The 24,912-nt window shown below is 37.6% G+C and overlaps 3 protein-coding genes across 6 annotated transcripts in view; 1 reads left to right on the top strand and 2 right to left on the bottom strand.

Moving 5' to 3' along the window:
- TSEN2 (tRNA splicing endonuclease subunit 2) overlaps positions 1–24,912 on the bottom strand; it is a 728,632-nt gene that overhangs the window by 174,309 nt on the left and 529,411 nt on the right. The window lies entirely within an intron of this gene.
- The window catches only part of TIMP4 (TIMP metallopeptidase inhibitor 4), a 328,069-nt gene that overhangs the window by 128,183 nt on the left and 174,974 nt on the right, over positions 1–24,912 (top strand). The window lies entirely within an intron of this gene.
- PPARG (peroxisome proliferator activated receptor gamma) overlaps positions 1–24,912 on the bottom strand; it is a 146,116-nt gene that overhangs the window by 75,063 nt on the left and 46,141 nt on the right. Inside the window, exon 1 of one of the 4 annotated variants that reach the window (XM_050781475.1) lies at positions 9,285–12,686. The exons of 2 other annotated variants lie outside the window; for them this stretch is intronic. In XM_050781475.1, the coding sequence (XP_050637432.1) occupies positions 9,285–9,366 (82 nt within the window). In that variant the 5' untranslated portion in view covers positions 9,367–12,686. Of the gene's footprint in view, positions 1–9,284; positions 12,687–24,912 lie in introns of those variants that run through there. One more of the 4 variants, XM_050781479.1, reaches the window with a different exon arrangement.

The following is a 24,912-nucleotide window of genomic DNA, read 5'->3' as shown; positions in this document are numbered from 1 at the left end:
GAAACAGAATAGTCATAGGGCTTCTGGACTGCCGGTATTGTTCTGTTTTTTTTTTCTTTTTTTTGTCTGGGTGCTAATTTCACAAGTGTGTTCACTTGTGAAAATGAGTTGGACATTTTTCTCCACGTATATTATACTTGAATAAAAGAGTTAATTAAGAGATGATGTTCCATATGGGTCCTAGGAGTGGGGGACGACAGAAGGAAACATGCAGACAAACCAAACAAGCAAGAACTCTTCCAGTTGTGTTAAAAGGACTGTCATAGAATTTTAGGACATTCACTTAAAACTTATTCAATTCAGAACTCATCAAACAGTATTAGGGCCAGTCATGGTGGCTCACACCTGTAAACCCAGCACTTTGCGGGGCTAAGATGGGAGGACTACTTGAGGCCAAGAGTTCGAAACCAGTCTGGGCAACACAGCCAGACGGTGTCTCTACAAAAAAATAACAAAAAGAGCAAAAAGAAAAAAGAGGAAAAACTATATTAAAATTATTCTTTTTTAAAAACCAATACAAGCATTTTAATAAACTATCCGTTTTTGTAACCAGCTTCCTTGCACAATGAAGGCTAAATACATATTCAACTAAGGACTTCAAATCAGTGTAAATGGTGGAAGTAAAAATTCAAAGGGTGTACATTTTATCTAAAAGATCGAAGTAGGCCAGGCACAGTGGCTCACATCTGTAAACCCAGCACTTTGAAAAGTGCAGGCAGGCGGATCACTTGAGATCAGGAGTTTGAGACCAGCCTGCCAACATGGTGAAACCCCGTCTCTACTAAAAATACTAAATTAGCCAAGTGTGGTGGTGGGTGCCTCTAATCCCAGCTACTTGGGAGGCTGAGGCAGGAGGATTGCTTGAACCCAGGGGGCAGAGGTTGCAGTGAGCTGAGACAGTGCCACTGCACTCCAGCCTGGGTGACAGAGTGAGACTCTGTCTCAAAATAAATAAATAAATAATAAAAAAAGAATCAGTAAGTAGTAAAAGTTTTGTTTTTGCTTTAGAACTGATATATTTGGCTTGTATATAAGGCCTATTCTGCTTTACAAGCACACTGTATTTTAAACAATGCAGGAATTTTTTTCCTAAATTCTGAGGCCTATGTCAGGAGTGTCTTGTGTTTGGGAAGTTACTATGTTTGGATCAGCTGAGTAGTCTTTTGAGGCATTCCATTTAAATGAAATAACGTTAGCAGGTTAAATCCATTCAAGCTACCCATTTTTAAATTACGCTTTCTTTGTATCAACAATCTATTTTATAAACCTTGCTTCTTAGAAGTTACCATCATAATTTACTAAAGTGTTTCTCTTTTCCAAACTTCCTCATTTTAGTTTTCTTTGGCATTTTTCTTTCTCTATATCTTCAGCTCAGTAAATGTTCAATCAGTAATCTAAAACCTCAAATCAAGATAGCTAATCACCTAATACTATGTGCAAGGTGTTTTTTAGGCCTCACAAGAAACACATAGTATTGTGGTTCTTGAGAAGCTTACAAAGGTGAGAGATGTTTAGTAGCAGAAGGAAGTACAGAGACCATACTTGTGATAGAGATAGTAAGTACTTTAGAAATGTGGAAAAGAAAGACACTAACATGTCCTGAAATAATCAGGGATAGCTTTCCGGTAGACATGGGATCTGAATTATGTGGAGCCATTGGGATGGTTAAGATTTGGATAGTCATTCGTATTGAAATCCCAAGAAAAAGGTACATGTCCCTGTCATCAACATGCCCCTTATATTACATGATAGTGCTTAAGAAATAATACTAAGTGTATATAAGAGCAAAGGTGATGAGATTTTGTATGTGGCATATACCTGAAAATTGAGTTGGTTTCTCCTGAGTTAACTGTTTACATATCTTGGGTAACTGTGGCTAGAAATGTGGCTGTATCAACGGCAAACAGATCTCTTTGTAAATGGCAAAGACTTTTGTGTAAATCTGGCCATCCCAATATCAAACTCGCTTTGGCTCTTATTAGTATCATATTTTAATCCACTAAGCAAACTTGTTCAATCTATCTAATAGGTCTATAATGTTATTTACAAAACTAAAGGCAGGGCTTTAGGTAAAGTGTAGACAATAGTAAGATAACATCCAGTGATCTTAAATCAATCATACTTAATTGCTAATGCAAACAAAATAATAAGAATAATGAGAATATTTTACTTTTTCCTAAATATCTGACTTAAAAGACCCAAGGGGAGACATTATGTCTCTATTAACTTCCATTTTAAAGATAAGAAGACAGAACTGACATGCTTGGCACCTATTACATATCAGGCAATTAATACATTAAGTGCTTCATATATTAGATATTAGCTAATTAAATAAGCTATTCTTTTTTAAACATTGTTAGCAAATAAGTGTTCTGGAGGTTCAAATGAATAATGAAAGTATCAAAAGGTGGGTAGATTTGCAGAAGAAGCCAGGGATTTGGGTAACTCACAAACAAATGATGTTAAAAGTAATATTCAAATGATATTCAATGAATGCTATTCAAACTAATGGAGGGACATGGTGCAAATTAACTAACAGATAATTCAAAACATATTTGTGCCTGGTTTGTAGCATATCCAGTACTTGGTTTGTTTGTATTAGCATTGGTTTTAGAATAATATTTAACATGCACTAAAATTTTGTTTTTATTTGCTAAATATATTCCAGTCTCTGACCTTGGAGGAGATCAGCTTGGTATTAATAAGTCAACAAGACCTGATTATACTTATTATGTGCTTGGCATTTGTGGAATATAGAATAAAACATGGATCTTTTCTTCAGTGACTATATGATTTGGCTTAGGGAATATACAAAACAGGAAATAATACCAGACAGTTCTAACTCAGGGTTAAATTGTGTGACAGAAGTCATAAATGTTAAAGGATTCTACTCTTTCATTTAGCAAGTATTAATGAGCACTACTATTCAGGTATTTGGAATACATCAGTGGGTGAACAAACTAGACAAAGATCTCTGCCTTCATGCGGTTAACATTCCAGGGAGATGAAGCAGACAAGTAACACATACAATCCATCAATAAATTACATGGCATGTTAGAAGATGATAAACACTTTCTAAATAGGAAATTGTAGAGTAGAAGAGGAAGGGAAATGGGGAGGAGAGGTAATTCCCCTGTCCTAGGATGGGGAAGGCCAAGGTCACCCTCACTCGAAGTTAAGATTTGAGCCAAGATTATAGGGAGTTGACAGAGGTAGCCCAGAGGATGCCAGAGGAAGAGGGTCCTGGACAGGAACAACAGCTAGGGCAGGTGCACGAAGGCAGGAGATCATCTGGAATGTGGGAGGAACAGCAAGGAGGCCAGCATGCTTGGAGCAGAGTGGGTGGAAGAGAGAGAGAAGGAGAGAGAGAGGACCAGAGGGGTCAGTTGGGGTGGGGCAGGGCGGTAGGGGCCAGACTTGGGCTTTTGTTACAAGTGAAATGGGGAACCACTGCAGGGCTGTGGGTGGAGTGACGAATCTGACTCACATTTGAGCATTATCCCTGTGGGTGACTGGTTGAGACTAGGCTGTTGTGAGGTTAGGATGGAAGCTGAAAACCCCATCAAGAGACTAGTATCCAGGCACAGACAGTGTCCTGGACTGGGCTGAAGGCAGTGGAAGAGGCAGAAGAGAGATATTCTGAACACATTTTCAGTTTAGGAGAGAGGGAGCAATGAACAGCAATGCATTCAGAGAATGCTTCACGGAGTAGAGGTTACTTGAAGCTGACCTTGAAGGACAGGGAGGATTTGAAAAGGTGGAAGAATTAGGAAAGGCATTTCAGGACATACTAGGCTTGGGGCAAGGGTGGGTCGGGCTTACTCTTGGGACAAAGAGATTAGTGTGAACAGGGCAAGGCAGGCCAATACCTGGAATGTGGTGAGAAATAAGGTAAAATACATAAAGTATGCCTGGATTATAAAGAACTTTGAAAGACAGGGAAAAAGTGTCTAGATTTCATAACATTCACTATGGTGCCTTGAAAATAGGCACTCAATAAATATTATTAGACTGATAATAAAGATAGGCATTTTAGGACCATTGGCAGTTTGCACTGGATGACAACGTTTCTCATTTAGAAGGTCAGCTAAAAGGCCGTATAAAAACCTGGCATGAGGTGATGAGGAATAATTCCCTCGTAGGCAATTAACAGTTGACTGTTTTAAATCTGCTTTGCAGTGTTAACCACAAGTGCCACTCACCACTTGTGGGAACCTCGATCTTGTGTTGGCAATCCCTTGCTCAAATAAAAATTAAACAGTTTAAAACACTGTGTACTCAAATAGCCACGTGATCTTGATTCTGAGGTTGTAAGAGTTGGATGGCAGTTGCTATCAGTTACATGTGCAATTTCTTCGTCTCTAAATTAGTTACAGGTGCAAAACTGCATTTACCAAAAACAAAACAAAACAAAACAAACAAAAAACAAACAAAAAAATACAATCTGGTAAAACTTTACAGAAACTTAATTCCATTCAAACAAGTCTAATTCATTATCACCTATATTTTCACAAATATTCAGCACTAGTAGATGGATATGAAGCATTTACTGGACAACCTCTAGTGCCTATTTTAAGCGTCCAAAGGGAGCTAACAGGACAGAAGCTCTGTATCACTTTTGTTGATCTCAGATAATGAAGAAATTTACTTTGCTCAGATTTCCTCGTCTCAAGGAATATGTACCTAACAAAAGAGCTATGAAGATTTTAGAAATTTTCCCAGGGTTATCCAAACAGAGTTATAAGTGAGAATGCTGACAAAAATAGTAATATATGACAACCTCTATGAGAGGTATAAAACTGTTTTTCATTTAATGACCCATGTTTTATGCTGCAATTGGCAGATTAAATGGATAGTTGCTGTCAGGGAGCTTTCAAGAAAAGTTGTATTCCTTAGAGATAGTAGGAAAATAAAATTAAAAATGAAACCCTGTATTTTCTTGTAAACAGCTAATGTAAACGGTATTTCTTTGGGGTGTTTCCTATAATTCATAATTTTGGAGGAAAATATGAGACAAATGACAGTTTTCAGAAAAACAGTGATTTTCAGAGTCTAGACATCTACAAAATCTGCAAAGTACTGGTGACGAAAAAAGAGGTTAATCAGAGTTAAGTCAGAAAAAAATGATAAAGCTAGAGCCATACTCAGAAAAAAATTAATACAGACAATAGTAATATTCAAGAAAAAGGACTTGAATTCTAATTACATGTGAAATTATGGAAGTCAGGGGCAGGTTGCGATGGCTCACGCCTGTAATCCCAGCACTTTGGGAGGTTGAGGCAGGAGAATTCCTTGAGCCCAGGAGTTCAAGACCAGCCTGGGCAATATGGCAAAATCCTGTCTCTACAAAAATTACAAAAATTTGCTGGATGTGGTGAGGTACGCCTGTAGTCCCAGCTACTAGTGAGGCTGAGATGGGAGGATCACCTGAGCCCAGGGAGGTTGAGGCTGTGGTGAGCTGTGATTATCATGCCTCTGCACTCCAGCCTGGGTGACAGAGTGAGGCTCTGTCTCTCTCTCTCTCTCTCTCTCTCTCACACACACACACACACAAAAGAGCTGTGTCAATAACTCAAATCTTTTTTGGACTTCTACTTCAGTGTATGAAAAACATTATAATCTAAGCTTCTCAATGCCTCTGAGAAGAAAACATGTAATTGTCACTCTTATTTAGGCCAAAAGAATAATTTCAATTTCTTCATAGACAAATATTTAAGAAAGTGGGATAATTTCATCATTTAAAAAAATTAGACACGAAGATACTTTCTCTAAGTTTGATCATCTCCTTCTCAAAACATGCACAGGAGATCATGCAGATGCCCCACTTCATTCATATAACTGCCTCTTACTCTTGTGCAATAAAGAGTTCTGCAGTTTTTGTTTTTCCATATTCCTTAAAATTTAGGTGTTTTTTTTGAGATGGAGTCTTGCTCTGTCGCCCAGGCTGGAGTGCAGTGGCGCAATCTCAGCTCACTACAACCTCTGCCTCCCGGGTTCATGCCATTCTCCTGCCTTAGCCTCCCGAATAGCTGGGACTACAGGCGACCGCCACCACGCCTGGCTAATTTTTTGTGTTTTTAGTAAAGACGGGGTTTCACCGTGTTAGCCAGGATGGTCTTGACCTCTTGACCTTGTGATCCGCCCGCCTTGGCCTCCCAAAATGCTGGGATTACAGGCATAAGCCACCACGCCCAGTCTTTTCTTTTCTTTTCTTTTCTTTTTTAAATCAGAGCCTTCTATTCTAGCCACAAGTGATTAATGCTACAAGGCTAAAGCAATAAATTCCATATAGGGCTTTAGATCTACTTTCACAAGTATTATGTCATTTAATCCTCCCGTTAATCCTGTGTATTGTTAATATATGTGGAAACAGAAGGCCAGAGAAGAAAAATGGCATGCTTAAATTCACACAGCAAATATGTGGCCAAGATAGGATTGATCCTTATATTCCCTGGTACTACATGGGTCCCTTTAAACTTCTGGAAAGGTGAAAATTTTAGTTATCTAAATGTTTCTGAATATATAGTTGCCTGGAGTAATGTAACCACAGATTAAGTATCCCTCAATAAAAATGGCGTGCAATCAATCACTCACTCCTATCTCAGGAGAGACTCATTTTGACGGATTGTCTATTGCAGCATTTATCATGTCTCTAAGGCATATTTCCATTGCTCAATCAGCTCCAAAGGACAAGTGTGTCATCATCTTTCAGGGCTCTGGTGCAACAACTTAAAATTGTAGAATTCACACAGGACTAAGTCTGGCACTCAAAGCAGGAGGCATATTCAGCTTGAGCTTGTGGAAGCTTCCCTTCAATCTCGCCAATTTTTACTGGTGGAAATGGTTTCAGAGCCAGCATGAGGTTACTTGGGGTTGCTTGAGGAGCTCTTGATAAAAAAAAGAAAGGGGAGCAATATAAAGGGGTTACAGCAACGATGGAGCCTTGGAAAAAGCATGGAAGTCCTCTTTGGGCATAAAGTGTAGTGGAGATTTTTAATCTCTTTTTTTTTTTTTTTTTTTTTTGAGACGGAGTCTCGCTCTGTCGCCCAGGCTGGAGTGCAGTGGCCGGATCTCGGCTCACTGCAAGCTCCGCCTCCCGGGTTTACGCCATTCTCCTGCCTCAGCCTCCCGAGTAGCTGGGACTACAGGCGCCCGCCACCTCGCCCGGCTAGTTTTTTGTATTTTTTAGTAGAGACGGGGTTTCACCATGTTAGCCAGGATGTTCTCGATCTCCTGACCTCGTGATCTGCCCGTCTCGGCCTCCCAAAGTGCTGGGATTACAGGCTTGAGCCACCGCGCCTGGCCTAATCTCTTGAATATAACCAATATACCTGGATATCTGAGTCATTCACACGAAATGTGCCACTTTTTCTTAATAGCAGTACCCAACTATTTGCAACACTCCCAATTTCACTTTGCCTATGATCAGGAAGAAGCACGTAAGAGGACTACTGTACCCAGGCCAAATACCTCATCTCCCCAGTGTTCAACACTGCTAGCCTCGGCTAATAATGATCATATATCTAATTTATTTGTAAGTCTGTTTGTTTTGGAAGAGGTGGAGCAATTATTTAAAGGTCATTTACAAATTACAGTAGGAATAACAATCATAGGTCTTTGGCCTTTAGGAACTCACATTTTTAACAGAGAAACAGTGCTTATGAAGAAGGAGTAGCCAGAGACCCTGTAAGAAAAGGGTTAAATTATTGGTACAAAATATCATGTTTTAATTGCTAATAATTTCATTCTGTACCATGTTAATTAGGAAGAAAAGTAGTGGATCATTCTTTTAGAGGAAATTGAGACTCAAAAAAATTAAACTCAGGGTAAATTCAAAGCATAAAGTTAGAGATTAGCACAGAATGAAAACTAACTTGAATCACATAACCATCCCTTACCACAAATAGTACTTGCCTCTCAGTTAACCTATTTTGTTGATATTTGTTGTACTGCATTCTAGACATGTTCTTTGAAAATAGACAAAACTATCAAATTTTGACTCAAGAACTATTTCACAGTATAGCCAGGACATTCTGCCCTGAGGCAGGCTAAATTAATAACTGAAGAAAGATAGCAACAATGTTTTTGGCTTGCAGAAAAACAGAATAACAGCGCTTTAAGGAAAAAAACAAAACTCCTAGTTAAGAGGCTTAGATGATAGAAATACATGTTGAAACAAATTACTGTAATAAAATAAAACAGTATTTCAGGAAACATTTCTTACTAATTTTTAAAAAGCTTTATATTTTTAAAATGATGACTAATATGTTCAAACTTCAGGCTTCCAGGAAAACGAAAAGGTTAAAATCTATTTCAGCAATTAAGTGACTTAATTTTAATGCTTTAGCACCTATATTATAAAACATGAATCACACTAGTTAACAATCTATTTTTACATAGCATCTGAGAAGAGAAAAATAAAATGAATAGAAATAAAGACATCAATATGAGACAAAACAAAACAGAAAAAGCGGTGCTAAGAAACTCCAGTAGAAGGAGCTGTAGAAATGGAGAAATTACATTTTGCAATGGCCAAGAAAGAAATATTGAAAAGGAGGTATCTGATTCTGACACATCTGAAGAGAATAGGTAGTCACTTACAATAGGCATTTACTGTTTGAGGAACCTCATTTTCTTTATGCATAAAATATGATGCTTGGAACAGATCTTTTTCAAGGTTCCGACAATCCATTCTGCAATGTATTGGGCACTATGCTAGGAGGCATTCTCAGAAATCTAATAAAGAGCATCACTTGGTCCCATACTCTGGTAAATTACAATTCTTTGGGAGAGCTAAAGTGCCCACACAGTATCTAGATTTCAAAGTAGAACAGAAAAGAACTGAGAGTACTTCAAGAGGAACAAAAGCACTGCAAGAGGGAAAAAAACCATTATGAGAGATCTCTAACATACAAGATGAAAAGAGGAAAAAGTGACCCTTCAAGTCTAAAAAGCCTTTATGTATTCTTGGGAAATCTATGCAAACTCAGGAAATAAAAATGAACAGGATTGTTTTTGGATATAACTATACCGTTAGCGCTTAAAATTCAGGAAATGGGAGCCATGCACAGAGATAAAATACAGATTAGGTTAGGTTTCCTTTTTTAAGGATCTGAATATGTTTTTAAGTGAATGCGATAGCAGCGAGCTAAGCATTAAAATACTGGAGTGTACACATGATAGTATTAAAACAAACATAACTTGGAAGACAAACTACAAGAGCAATTTTACCCTTACATAAATGCCCCCACGTCCCCAATAGCCATATCTGGAAGGAACTTTACCTTGTGATATGTTTGCAGACAGTGTATCAGTGAAGGAATCGCTTTCTGGGTCAATAGGAGAATCTCCCAGAGTTTCACCCATAACAGCATGGAATAGGGGTTTGCTGTAATTCACACTGATATTTTGTCTATATCTAGCAAAAGATCAATCCGTTAAAAGAAAAAGACTTGAAGTAACAGAATTTGTGAATACACCCATGAGTCAAGACATCAGTTTCCAAATATTTGGGAGAGATAGGAATAAACACAGAAAGGACTGGGCTTGAATTGGCTGGCACTGTCCTGTTAGGAGCCAGCTGTGACAAAAAGTTGTGTCATAATGTTGTTCACTGCTTTGGCAAGACTTGGTACATTACAGGGAAAATATTGCCACACTGTCTCGCCAGTGACCCACATGTTCAGTGTCTTGTGAGGGGCGTGAACTATACTGTATTTAGAATTATCAGAGCAGAGACTGTTCAATATCCACTTGCATTTTTAACTGTCGTAAAATTCACATCAATCCCTTCTTAAATGGAAAACTTTAAATCTCTTGCTTATGAAATACCAGAAAGCTTATTTGGGCAAAGTTTTCTTTCAATGTCTATTCCTGGTTGAATCTCTAATCATGTGATTTGAAGAAAATTTTGGAATTCAAATACATATCCATAGTTTAAACGTTGGTATTAGCATGCTACCGAAATGTTATATTCCTAAGGTACTTGTTCTGCTGATTTGTGAAGCCCAAAATGATACTGACTGCTATCCAAATTCTGTAAAATTAAATAGTTCAGAGAATGAAGAAGGGTTTGATATGGTTTCGATTTAAATATCGGGTTTGCTTACTTAAAAACTTCAGCTTATCCATCAATAGCAACTACAGCAATGTTACATCAGCTGATGTTTGAACATCAATTGATGTTTAAATGATAAGTGCTATGTCATAATGAAAAAATGGAGTTCTCTGTGAGAAGAGTAACACATCACCAGAAAAAAATAGACTTACGCTGTTAGGTTGGCGAGGAATTGTGGTCAGTTTTGTAATCAGGAAAAAGCTGGCTTCTTGCTCAAGGCCTTTGCCCTTTTTGGCAAGGAGAGACACTAGCTGTGCCAAATTACTGATGTGGGAGCAGGTCTTGTCACATGAGTGGCCTACTAGAATCACAGTGACTTTGCGGACTTTCAAAGACGTCCCCACACAGGGCAGTATATGAGAAGGCAATTAATTCTCTGAATTATATTTATCCTGATATTCCCTGAGTAAAATAAATATATATCTGGTTAATCTACATTGAGTAACTATTCATTCTTCAAGGGGACTAGTAAAAGTGTCCCTGTCAATCATGGTGCAAGAGCTTGATGGGGAAATGCTGGCTGGCTCTGAACAGCACAGAATAAAGTGGGGAGTTGGGCAACTGTGCCATTAAGCCCCAAAACATCTTTATTAAAGCAATCCAAGTTAAAGCAAAACTTGGGTTTGCTAATTTGTCCAAATGACTGCAGTGATTACGGTTGTGTAAAATTAGTCTTCTCTATATTCACTTGAATTCTCAATAAAGGCACTTCTCCTTCCCTCCCCATGCTTGGAAATTTACTTATACTACAAAGTAATCCAGACACAATGGCACAATATTTAAGGATATGACTGAATCGAACTCCAGTCCTATACCAGTCTCTGTTACTCTTTGGCAACATACAGATGCAGTCTTTCCACCTGTCCTCAAAGGGAATCACTTCTGGACTCTTCACCTACTGCTACTTCTATTCTCTTTTTTCTCAGACACCATTCAACTTCTGAGTCTACTGGGTAGTGAGGCCTTCTAAGCCTCTAATAGTTCCCATACTGTGCTTTAGCTTCTGAAACATAAGATTATATATTTTAACAGTTTATTATTCCATAGCATCAGAATCTGGTAACACCTACTCCTATAGCACCCACCACATTCTGACATTCCTTCTTACCCCAGACTATGTTTTACTTGAAAGCAAAAACCTGTCTTACTCATTGTATTTCATGCATTTGTTTGTTCAACAAATATTAATTGCCAATATAATATGTGGCAAGCCTAAAGCTAGGTGCTAGGCATACAATGATGAACAAAATGGATGTGTCAAAAAACAGTCAATTAGCAAAAACTACAATTTTAATAAACACAGAGCCTGCCACATAGCAGCTCAGTAAATGTTGCTTACACTTTTGGCAGCATACACAAACCAAGCAACACACAAAGCATCCCTACATTACTAACAAAACAGTTATACAATGTGGATTAATCATATTTTATGTTAATGATAGTCACACTGCAGTGCTAGATCACTTACAAAATAACTTGCTCACATGGACATTCAAATGAATGAAAATAAAGATGGATGAGCCAATCTCATCTGTATCTCACTATGTATCTGTTTTGTCTTTAGATACTGAAAAGACTTATTTTTACATTTATCCATCCCATCATTCATCAAATACCTACTAAGCACCAGGTATTGATCTAGGCTTAGGCAGTAAATAATAAGCCAAGGTGTCTATACTTAATGAGTTCACATGTAACTATATCAAAATTATCCAAATATACTTAAAAGAGTGTTCTTCTCATTTGCTTAAACCTGAAGGTCAACTGGCATGCACTGATATCAGAAATAATATATTTGTTTAAGTAGAGTCATTACTATCAGTAAACAGTGTATGATCATCAGATAATTTATAAGACATGCATGTGACTATCCCTGTCTTCAAAGCCTTAAGATTTCCCCAGTGTCCTGCCCTTTAAAATATTGATTGGAAGGATATTATAACCAGATACATAAAAGAGCATGCTGGTGATTTACATAAGACCTTAGAACTTTAGATCTTGCCTAGGGTGCTCTGCACACCAATGGGTTGTCAGCACTGTGCACATCAATGTAGAAGTCTATTGCTATTCATCCTATGGACAGTCCCCTTGCAGGATAGTCCTTGGTGATGTTACAGAGTGAGGACGAGTGGTGAAAGGCCACTTTCCTTATGCACTAGGTATTCCTTCTGTTGAGGGATGTAGGGTTCTATGCAATGTAGAGGTTGAGAAGAGGGCCATCTCTCCTAGGACTTTGGAGACAGAAGGGTATGGATGTGACTTTGAGTATACCACCACAGCCTCAGCAGAAGAAAGAATGAGGATAATGAGGAATTATTCTATAATGAGGAGGATGAAAAGTTAACTGTACTCCAGTTCATGACATTTGAAAAAACGGACCATTTGGTATTAGAGAAAGCTACTCTTCAACATTTAGTCTTCAATATTACTTCACAGAATCTGTCTTACGCTAAAAGAATCTGAATATTGCTCAGCCAAAAAAACTCTCCACACTTTGGTACTTTTAGGAGAAGGCAATTCAACCAATAAAAGCTGTGAATGATTCAATAACAAAAAGTAAGAAAAGGTCTAAAAATCTATAGTTAATAAAATCATGATATTGAACCTATATAGCTATTTTTAGCATTATTTGGTGTTGGGATGACTTACATAAAATATTCCCATAATATAGAATATTAAATATTTTGGGGCTGTATTATTCTTGAAAGCTAATGAAAACTTTGCTCTTTTTTTGCTATAAATTTGGAATTTATTCTCTAGAATAAATTTGAATTTTTAAAATTGCTTAAATTGCTTTTTCTTTTATGTGAAATAAGCTATGTCAGTATTGGTATAAAATTGTATTTACAGTATTTTTTTCTTTTGCTGTAACCTCATTTTAAAATCTGCTTCATTTAATTCTATAAGTGCTACTATCACTTATGCTAGCTTCTAAAAGGTTAGGAGTTTATATTTCATTGTATCCCTAGAACCTAGCACAGAGTCTCTGGTTGGCATTAAAACACACATACTGTTTTTGTTGATGATGAGAGTAATGAAAGAACAGCACATCCATATCATATGTATCATTCAAGAAGGAGTTTAGAGACCTAATGAAATGATAATAGCATCCATTTTCTTCTTGTTCCAATTAAGATGTAAATTTCTGGATGATGCTCCAATGGAAGCCAGATAATTGCTAACAAGCAGTATGACCACCCAAGCTCATTTCTCCTCCTACCCAAAAGAATGGCTGCCTTTTCCTAGTGCAATTAAGATTGGCTTGGAACCTTATTTTCAAGTAGTGATTGCATCAGTTCAGGGTTTCTTCATAGTCACAGGGGAGATACAACATGGGAGAAATGCTGGGCCAATGAGACACTCCTTTGAGAAGAACAAATAATCCTGTATCCTGGATGTAAATTTCATCACAACTATCACAGCGAGCCGGATATTCCCATAAAAGCAGACAAAGGAAGGTCAATGTTCAATGCATCTGTGCCACTTTTTGAAAATTTTTTAAATTAAAAAAAATCTTGACAGGGGTCTTGCTACGTTGCCCAGGCTAGTCTCCAACTCCTGGGCTCAAGTGATCCCCCTGCCTCAGCCTCCAGAGTAGCTAGGACTTCAGATGCTCACCACCACACTCAGCTGTGTCATTTTCTTTTTTTTGAGACAGGGTCTCACTCTGTCCCTCAGGCTTGGGTACAGTGGCACAATCTAGGCTCACTGCAAACTACCTCCACCTCCCAGGTTCAAGACATTCTCCTGCCTCAGTCTCCCGTGTGTCATTTTTTTGAAAGGCGAATCCATTCTTCTTTAACCAAAAACTGTAATTTTGTTCAGATTTTCAAAAGTAATATATTTTACGGACATAATTATATTAAACAACTATATTGTTTTGATTTAAAGAAAAATAATGCTGCTGGGTGCAATGGTTCACACCTGTAATCCTAGCACTCTGGGTGGCTGAGGCAAGAGGATCCCTTGAGCCCAGGAGTTGGAGACCAGCCTGGGCAACAGAGTGAGACCCTGTCTCTACAAAAAAAACAAAATAATTGGCCAGGCATGGTGGCATGTGCCTGTAGTGTCAGTTACTTGAGAGACTGAGGCAGGAGGGCTGCTTGAGCCCAGGAGACCGAGGTGCAGTGAGCTGTAATTGCATCACTGCACTGCAGCCTGGGTGACAGAGTGAGACCCTGTCTTAAGAAAAAAGAAGCCAACAACTCCAGTAAATGTGTATTTGGTATCAAAAAAAAAAGGTCTTCTTAACTCGGAAGCAGTAGAAAAGAACACTGACATTGGAGCCAGAAAGCCTAGGTTTTAGGTTCTTGCCTGGGCTCAGTCACAAATTTACTGTGTCAACTCTTTGGGTCGACATTTCTTATCTCTAGAATCAGAAAAAGGCCTTTTCACAAAACAGAATAATTCTTAAGGTCCTTTTGAGTTTTAATGTTGAGACACTGAATAATATGATTGTAATTCATTTATTTAAAATTTAATGGAAATCCTCCATATTGTACATTTATTCACGTTCCAATCCTGAGTTACTATTTCCTTTTCATACCTGACTCATACATGGGTGACAGTATAAAAGGCACTTTCATCTGAAAAAAGTGTCTGATGGTAAATTAAAAGTCTCAAAAGGAAAGAACCAACCGAAAACTTCCTTTTCTGCCCCCCTTCAAAAATTAACTTGCCTCCAATATCTGAAAAAGAGCCTAACCTGTCTAACCACTTTCTAGGGATCAACTAAACACTTTTCAAATTACTCTAAGTTTGAACCAAAGACCTTATGGTAACTTGTCGTTGCATGTAATATCTGAAATTCTCTAGTAAGCTGTTTTCTAGCATAGTGAAATACCATGAGCTATATTATCAACTGACACATTTTCATGTTGTGGGAAACCTAAACCTCTAAAACATGCATCTTTTTCAGTTTTCAGATTTTATCAATGAATTTTTCAAGATCAGTTATATGGAGGTTTATTGGGTAGCACATCCTGTCACTGGTGAAGCACACTGGGAATTCACAAAGGTTCTACAGCAAGCGTAGAGCCATGGAGCTGCACTCAGGTTCAGCTGGTGTGACTTACCAGTTCTGTGACTGTACTAAAGGAAATTTATGGACTGTTGAAATCACGGGCTCACGAAACTTAATAAGAGGGAGATTAGCATATTCCAACTCTTAATTTTTGATATAAGAAAAATGAGTTCCAGAGGAATGAAATGATTTGCCCAAAGCATGACCTAGATAAATTAGCAGCAGAGTTTGAGCTAGAAATCAGGTTTCTCGATTCCCAGTCCAAAGCTCCAAACGGTGCTCTATCTCATTAAAATAATGCAGTAAGATGTTCAAATCAATTCTTCAGGTCAATGATCCTTAATGCCAACAGTCATCGTGGAAGTCATCAGCATGAAAGCATTTTTCTATGATGAATCACTTAATGTGGAGGAATTACCTATGAAAATGTCATTGTTCACCACAGAGTTTAGATATGGTGCTCTCTATAAAGTACTCAATCAGTACTTGGTAATTAAAATTTGATAATATTTGAACGTCAGTTCAGAGTCATTTTGCTGACAAACGTTCTCTTGCCTCATTCACAGATTCTTCGTGAGTCATCCCAGCATGCTGGGGTTCTTCTGGTATGACGTTTTTGTTTCAACTGACAAAGTTCCTTGCTCTTATGAAAATGATCACATTACTATTTGAAAATTTCTACGTCGAGGTAATAATACTCTAAAAAAAAAAAAAACACCTTGGAGCTGTATAGTGTTTTTATTTCATTTGAAACTCTCAACAATGCTGGGAGGTTATTCAAAGCAAAAGAAGAAAATAATAACAACTATTGAATAGGGTTTCAATGTGGAACCAGGTAATAGTTTTTGGCAGTAAAGCTTTGAGTAATTTGTCTTTATTCAAAACGAATAAACAGTCAAACAGACCTGGGTTTGCATTCAAGCCTTGTTACGTCTCTGTGTTGTTACCTTTTCGGAGTTGTGAGAATTAGAGATGATTTAAATAAATCAATGCCTGGAACAGAGTAGGCTCTCAAAATTATATTATGAATTCTTATAACCAAATCTTTAAATGTCATACATGACACTTTAGTAAAGCAATAAGAGCAGTCATCAAGCAACACTCTTCCAGCTCTTATGTTAAAAGGAGCTACATAAATATGTTTCAGGAAGAGGTGGTATACAGAGTATGGAATCTTCAAAAACAAGTACAACTTTTTAAAGTTCACTTAGCAGAAGTAGACATATTTTCTTTATAACAAATAGAGATTTGACTGAAAATAAAATGTAACTGTGAAATCAGTACATAATAAACTTAATTTTGATGGTAATTGAACCACAGGCAGCACAGAGTATATTTTATGTTTATTTTCCAGTAAGATTCATCAGTCCATTAATAGTAGATTAGTTCATTCTAAAAGTTTGTCTCTAACAATCTTTATTAGGCACATTATAAATTCTGTCCCAATCTAGAACTTTACATTTGAACTTATAGAATACATCTTTTTTTTTTTTTTTTTTTTTTTTGAGACGGAGTCTTGCTCTGTCGCCCAAGCTGGAGTGCAGTGGCGCGATCCTGGCTCACTGCAAGCTCCGCCTCCTGGGTTCACGCCATTCTCCTGCCCCAGCCTCCCGAGTAGCTGGGACTACAGGCGCCCGCCACTGCGCCCGGCTCATTTTTTGTATTTTTAGTAGAGACGGGGTTTCACTGTGGTCTCGATCTCCTGACCTTGTGATCCGCCCGCCTCGGCCTCCCAAAGTGCTGGGATTACAGGCGTGAGCCACCGCGCCCGGCTAGAATACATCTTAATGCAGCATTAGTAAAAGTAAGACGACTTGAAAATATAAACTAGCTTTAAGTAAGTTTCAGATTCCACATTTATTGAGTGCCTACTCTGTCAGGGGCTGTGCTAAGTCTTTTAAACTATAAAAATTTGTCTAGACTTTATAAAAATTCTGTGAGATTGGCTGGGCAGGTGGTTCACACCTGTAATCCCAGAACTTTGGGAGGCTGAAGTGGGTGGATCACCTGAGGTCAGGAGTTTGAGACCAGCCTGGCCAACAGGCGAAACCCTGTCTCTACTAAAAATATAAAAATGAGCTGGGTGTGGTGGTACGTGCTTGTAACCCCCGCTACTCAGGAGGCTGAGGCACGAGACGTGCTTGAAGTTGGGAGGCGGAGGTTGTAGTGAGCCGAGTTTGTCCCACTGCACTCCAGCCTGGGTGACAGAGCAAGATTCTGTCTCAAAAATAAAAATAAAAATAAAAATTCTATGAGATTGAATGGTAGCCCCATTTCACAAAAAGCAAACAAGCTCAGAAAGAATGAGGATGATGTTATGACTAGATGATGGGCTGCTAAATACCGAGCAATATAGTTAAGTATCACATAACTAAGAAAAGAGTAATAAATAAGACTGAGCCTCAATTCTCAAGCCATTTCCCTACTTTTAGTAAAGAGGATAAGACAAGTACAATGCACTCTAATGTATGAGTAGGTGGCTTGAGAGAAGTGTAAACAATCATGACCATTACTGGAGTAATTTCTGTTGAGCTATGTATTCTGCCTCTACCGTAGTACTCGCCACTGACTTGAGGCACTCAACCCTGTGAAGTCATTTACTATCACCACTTTACAGATAAAGAAATTGAGTTTTGAGATCACATAGCTAACAAGAGGCAGAGAAGGGATTTAAACCAGATGCAATGGAGTGCGAAAGATGTTCAGAGATGAACAGAGCCCTTCTGACTGCGCATGGAGATGGAAGGAATCCAAAAAGGCTTCAGGAAAGACAGGAAATTTGAGATGAGCCTAAAAGATAGAGAAGCTTTGGATGGCAGGAGCAAGGAAAGGGAACACAGTGAAGAAAGGCAAGACTGAACCAAGAGAGAAGAGTGAGAATGAATTAGGGGAATGAGAATCCACAGTATTGGGCACCTGTGGGATGTGTTGGGATAGAAATTTCCAAGGGCTACTAGGCAGTGAATTCAGATCAACATAGGGAGCCAAAAACAACAAACATGTCTTAGACTTACTGTTTAAGGCTGGCAGAGTTTTGTGCGCACATCATTAAATAATACTGTACGTGTGTAGGATAGGATAAAAGAAATCTCTTTAGCAAAGATACTGAATTTCAAATGAAGTACAATGCAGTTTACATATGTTAAATCTTTGTATTTGAAAGCTTGGTGGTTTTTAAAAACACTAGAGTGTTTTCTAGTCTTTATATCTTCTTTCCTCAAAGGAAACATTTTTATTTTCCTTGAAGGAAAGAATACACTGCTGCTTTTCTATCTGAAAAGGTAGGGGTTTTTTTGTTTTAAAAAAACAAAACAAAACACCTTTCATTATTATAGAACCAACCTGCATTCATTGTTAAAAATTAGAAAATACAGACTGGTAAAAACACAATCATTATATTTCCACTACCAGAGATAACCAATATTGAACTCTTAATGTTTATGTATCTGGGTCTTTTTCTGGGTATATGTATGATCATATGTATACAGAGATACATAAGCATGTACATATATACATATATATACAGCATGTGTATTCTTTAATCAAAATGAGATATGGTACTTCCTGGTAGTCCTCTGCTTTTTAAAGTCAATAATCTCCATCTTTTCATTTAATTACATTTTTCTTTCAAGCAATACCCAGTCCATATTCACATTTCCCCAGTTGACCCCAAATGTTCTTTACAATTGGTTTGTTCCTAACCCTAATCTAATCCAGTATGATGAAATGCATTTGGCTGTATGTTCATAAGCCTTTTTAAATCTAGCATGACTACCCCTTCCCCTTAATTTTAAGGCCACTGACTAATTGAAGAGGTCAGGCCAGTTATCAGGTAGAATGTCTTAACTTCTGAATTTATCTGGTTGTTTTCTTGTTGTATCATTTAGCTTGATTCTCTATCCCCTGTGTTTCCTACATACTATATCCAAGGACTTCTGGATTCAAGTTAAACATTTTAGGCTTGAATATACCATAGGGGATGTGTACTTCCTATTCCATCACATCAGAAGGCATAACGTATGACTGACCATCAGCCATGGTAAAATCTATCACTGAGTCAGAATGGTGATATGTCTCATCTCTCCATTGTACAGTTACTTTTTCTCCTTCAATTAGACAGTAATCAGTGCAATGTTACTTTGGTATTATAAGGATGTTCAGCTTCATTAATCATTCACCTAAAGGGGTAACAAACTTTATCATGTTTTCCTGAATCAATACTTGGAGTTTATGAAATGAAGTTTTTCTAATTCTACCACTCTTTCCACATTTATTAGTAGGAATTTTTTTTTTCTTTTTTTGAGACAGGGTCTTGCTCTGTCGCCCAGGCTGGAGTGCAGCAGTGCGATCGCAGCTCACTGCAACCTCTGCCTCCCAGGCTCAAGTGATTCTCCCACTTCAGCCTCCTGAGTAGCTGAGACCACAGGCACGTGCCACCATGCCCAACTAACTTTTGTATGTTTTCGTAGAGATAGGGTTTTGCCATGTTGGCCAGGCTGGTGTTGAATTTCTGGGATCAAGTGATCTGTCCACCTTGGCCTCCCAAGGTGCTGGGATTACAGGCATGAGCCACTGTACCCACACAGTAGGCATTTTTTGACAAGGAAGATCTTTCCTTCAGCAACTAAAGCCATGTAATTACCCTGAAATACAGTTCCTATAAGAAAGGAAGACTGCCTGTTTAATTTGTTCTCTTTTATTAAAAAGGTATGTATCTTCAATACCAAACTTTCTTAGGCACATCTCTTTCCTCACATCATAAAACACATATCTAAGTTTTTCTTTTTTCAGCTATTTTTAGATAATTTTATTTCAACTTCACTTTTCTCCATTTTCCTTGGCCCTATGGACAGTTAACGGGACACCCACCCCATGGTTCTTCAAATATCTAATCTTTTTTTTTTTTTGAGACGGAGTCTCGCTCTGTTGCCCAGGCTGCAGTGCAGTGGCACAGTCTCAGCTCACTGCAACCTCCACATCCCGGGTTCAAGCAATTCTTCTGCCTCAGCCTCCCGAGTAGCTGGGACTACAGGCAAGTGCCACAATGCCTGGCTAATTTCTATATTTTTAGTAGAGATGGGGTTTCACCATATTGGCCAGGCTGGTCTTGAACTCCTGACCTTGTGATCCGTCTGCCTCGGCCTCCTAAAGTGCTGGGATTACAGGTGTGAGCCACCGTGCCCAGCCATCTAATCCTTTTCATTGCATATACAAAACCACTTAACAACCACTAATAATATAACTCATGCTTTGGTTTTACCCGACAATTTCCACTAACAGAGATTTTCAGTGTTTAGCAGGTAGTTATTCCTAAATTACAGGGCATAGTTAGAATACAAACGTAACTGGTTCTTCCAAAGTTATGTTGTATGTCTGCATAGCTTTAAGAAAAGAGTCCAAGATTCCCGACAGGTTTGTGGACTAATAAACCACATTCTAATCATCTAGTTTGTTCTTTATACTCCTGGAGTGCTTTTCTTCAGCTACCTCTAGGAAGTAAGATGTTACATTTTTATTTTTAAAAACATGAGTTCTATTTTAATAAACTTTTCATTTGAAACATTTGGAAACATTTTATTGAAACACAGAGGGAAGGAGGGGATGATGAAAACTTGGATCAGAAATAACTTTTACCACTCTAAATTAAGCACCTCTCCCCTGCCATAAAAATAAAAATAAAAATAAAATTGAGACTTAATTCAGTCCTCCTCCTAATTATGTTTTTGTTATCTATTGCACACAGTCAGATGAATAACTCAAAATGCCTACAGTAACTCTGGGCAAGTTGACAAATATCCTACACATTGAAATGAGAAGAGGGAAGGAGGCCAGATTGCTTAATTGTTACTTGGGAATTCAAGGAGGTGGACAAGCCAAAATCTGTATTGAGATCCAAAGAGCACAACTCCTTCCTTAGGCAGCAGGAGAAAACAATGGGCCAGGTTCTCATTCTGTGTAATCTCATAGGATGGTTCCATTGTATAGCCCATTGTTTCTTCCATGTACTGCCTGAAGGGGAAGTATATTGTTATCTATGGGACAGCTTCCATAAGAGAGTTACATAGGATGAGAAGATAGCCTCTGGGAGATTAATGAATGATGGGGATCCAGTCTCGTATGGAACTTTCAGATCAACACTTTGAGAACTGTGTACCTGCAAGACTTATGCAGGAAGGTCAGGAAGCTTGTGTGAGCAAGAATTAGTGAGACAAGCAATATGCCACATATGCCATGGTAAATAAAGGGGCTTTGTTAGAGTATTTGAGGGAGGGGAAATCACTAGGAGGTAGAGATTCACAGATAACAGAAATGTGAGGATGGGAGTGTCATGTGTGCAAGAAATCCTAGAGAACATTTAAACTAACACCCTCTTTACAGATGGGGAAACCAAGGCACAAAGATGTTAAGTGACTTGCCCAAGGCCTTGCCCAAGTAGAGTCAGTGACAAAGTCAAAGCTAGAATCCATGACACTGTAGTTACTGGATCCATTCTTTGGTTCCACTAAAAGTATTTTTTCAGCTGTGTCTTCTGACCTTGGAAGGGTCAAGGGAGAAAATATCTAATACCTAAATATTCTTAGGAGATCTGTAAGTCTTTATAAAAGGCTTTAAAACAGCATTATTGATGTATATTTTACACAGCATAAAGTTCACCATTTTGAATGTGCAATTCAATGAATTTTAGTAAATTTACCAACTTTTGCAACCATCACCATAAATCAGTTTTAGAACATTTTTATCACCTAGTAAGATCTGTCATGCTGATTTACAATCAAACACCAATTCCTACCCCCAATCCCAAACAACTATTAATCTATTATACTCTGCCTCTATAGATTTGCTTCTTTTATTAGACATTTCAGATAAATGGAATCATATAATATATGGTCTCATGTATCTGGTTTTTTTTTCACTTAGCATAATGTTTTGGAGGTTGAGTTTGGAGGTTCAGGTTGTGGCATGTGTCAGCGGTTCACGCCTGTTTATTGCTGAATTGCCTAGATTAGGCTGCGTATTGATATAGCACATTTTGTTGGTCCATTCAGCTGATGGACATTTAGATTGTTTCCGATTTTTGAGGAAAAGTTTTAAATTCTGTTTTCAATTTTACCTTAATTTTAATGACATACAGTGTGTAAGAATTCATATTTTAGATTATCTGTATGATTTTATAACTGAATACAGACAAGCAGTTTCAGTGCCACAGTGTCTACCTGTGATTTCATTGGTGCCCAACATTACCACTTTAGTTGTCTAAGGTTAGTGAAAGAAGAAGAAAGGTAAACTTTTAATACGTAATTGATTCACCTGAGTTAACTGAAGTTCAAACTAGATCCAGTAATGCTGTAGAAAGGAATGTTTCATAGAAGAGTTGAAAAAGAAAAAAGTCTTGGAAAAATTTAATCAGAAATGGCATTAAGCAGCAAAAGGTGTTGAATCCCCAAAGGTATATGCTATAGCAGTCATCTCCATATTTGTACTTTTAATGTTAAGGGCTTTACAACTTATTTTAAAATTTATTTCGGTTGTATAAATATATAAGAACTATAAACATAGTTTACAACTTGGTTTACATATATTTACGGTACATTTAATAAAATTTATGTGAACACTGAGAATCATAAGAAATTTTTTCCTTGAAGTCTGCGCTGTACTCAAGCAATTGTAAGAGATACATATAGTAATAAAATAACTGAAACAGAACTTAAATTCTGTCCTAATAGAAATAAAGACAAAAGAGGAGACACAACCTGTGCAAAAACCACACAGCCAGTTAGTGACGGCTGGGTCTAAAACACAGTTCATCAGTGTCATGGTTACCAAACATTTATTACAAGTTGTATGTTGTCAGTCTCATTGAGCCTTTCGTCATTTTATAAACAAGACTTTTATTAAAATTGAGACATGAAACAGATTCATTTTCTAAGTCATACTTTCCTACCTATGCCTGAATAATGATTGCCTTCCAAACCTTCAGTTTAGGATCTAAGATCTGGTATTCACAGAGTTGGCGTGGGGAAGTGAAATGTTTTTAGCTAACTTTAAGACTGAAGAGGCAGCAGGATATATTTATTTGTCCTTCCGTATTCATGAAGGATTGGTTCCAGGACCTTGTGAATACAAAAATCCAAGCTGCTCAAGTCCCTAATTTAAAACAGCATAGTATTTGAACATAACCTATGCACATTCTCCCCTATACTTTAAATCATCTCTAGATTACATATAATAACTAATACAATGTAATGCTATGTAAATAGTTGTTTACACTGTATTTTAAATTTTCTATTTTTAATTATTGTATTGCTATTTTTATTTTTTAAAAATACTTTTGATCCATAGTTGGTTGAATCCATGGATGTGGAACCCACGAATGGGGGGGCCAACTGCAAATGGAAAAAACAGAAGAGCCGGCTCGACTTTTAGCTCCACCACTAACTCGGTTTATGAATTCAGGCAAGTCGCAACAGCTCTGCTCTTAAGTCCCCATTTTTTAAGTGGAGATAGGGAAAGGAGAGTAGATTAGATGGCTTCTAAGATTTTCTTTGAGCTCTTCATTTCATGAATTTTAAGTGTTAAAAGGGATCTTCCATTATAAACTCTTGTCTCTATTCAGAATCAGCCTAACCTTTGCATAGGTTAACAATATTATTGCTATACTCTGCCCACACACCCACCTGTCCTCCCACGTTTTTGTTCACTATTTCCTAACACATAAGTTCTACTCAGAACGATGTACTTACTCACTCCTATGTGCCTACAGTATATAGTAAGTGCTCAAGAAATACTGAATAGATGCATTAGTGTAGAAATGAACGTATATGTTCTTATTTTCTGCCATCCACTAGGACTTGTTTCTGGCTTCCTGATCTTTTTTATGCTGTAACACAATGAGATATTTCTGCTGGTTGGCACAAATTAAATGCTCTTTGAATGCCAATTAATTAATTCTTACCCCTAGTAACTCATATAGAGTCAATACCACATAATTTAGACCTAATCTGTTTCACGTATATTTGTTTTATTTCTCCAAGTATGTTACTTGTTTTATTTCTTGAAGTATATTATTAAGTCATTTGAAGACGTGAAAGAGTATGCCTTCTACTTCATTTATAATTCTTAGTGCAGCATTGACTGATTGATTGCTAAACTCCAAACAGACAAGCTACTGCATTTTTAAAGGCCTTCAGGAGAGTACCCTATGCAAACTTAAACGTCCACAAGAAGCTCAGCCCCCTTGCTCTACTTTCAGAAGAGGCTGTAAGAAAGATGGTTATCACTCTTTGCAGAATGTCTTTATACAAACCTAAAGGCCTTTATTCAAATATTCTTCTTTCTCACCTTCTTTTCCCAGCTAAATAATCAGTTGCTCATAACTAGTTCCTGAGACCTGATTCAGTTTTCAGTACTTTAAACAAAATAAAGGAACTTAACTATTATTAAAAAATAATAGCTATCAAATCTGGAGGACTAAAGGAGAATATAGCCACAGTAAGCCTTCTAGAGTAGATAAAATTAAATTTCAGAGTAGATTATTAAGGTAATCAGCAGGGATGTTCAGCTAATCTTTTCCAAAGAAGAACAAAGTTATCATGAATAATGTAAATGTTTCCATTTTTCTAAAGAACTATTATCTTCCATCTTTTTTTTTCTCTGAAGTGTTTCTAGTAGATGTCATCATCGCTAGTCCTCAAAGAGTATCAAGAGGTGAAAACTCACAACATGGAAAACCTCAGACAGGAAGCTTAACGTTAGTGTTGCATAAAAGATACCA

Source organism: Macaca thibetana, chromosome 2, assembly GCF_024542745.1.
Source record: "Macaca thibetana thibetana isolate TM-01 chromosome 2, ASM2454274v1, whole genome shotgun sequence".
In the NCBI taxonomy this organism is placed as follows: domain Eukaryota; kingdom Metazoa; phylum Chordata; class Mammalia; order Primates; family Cercopithecidae; genus Macaca; species Macaca thibetana.
The sequence above is the reverse complement of the archived record's forward strand: the minus strand, read 5'-3'. Positions and strand labels throughout refer to the sequence as shown.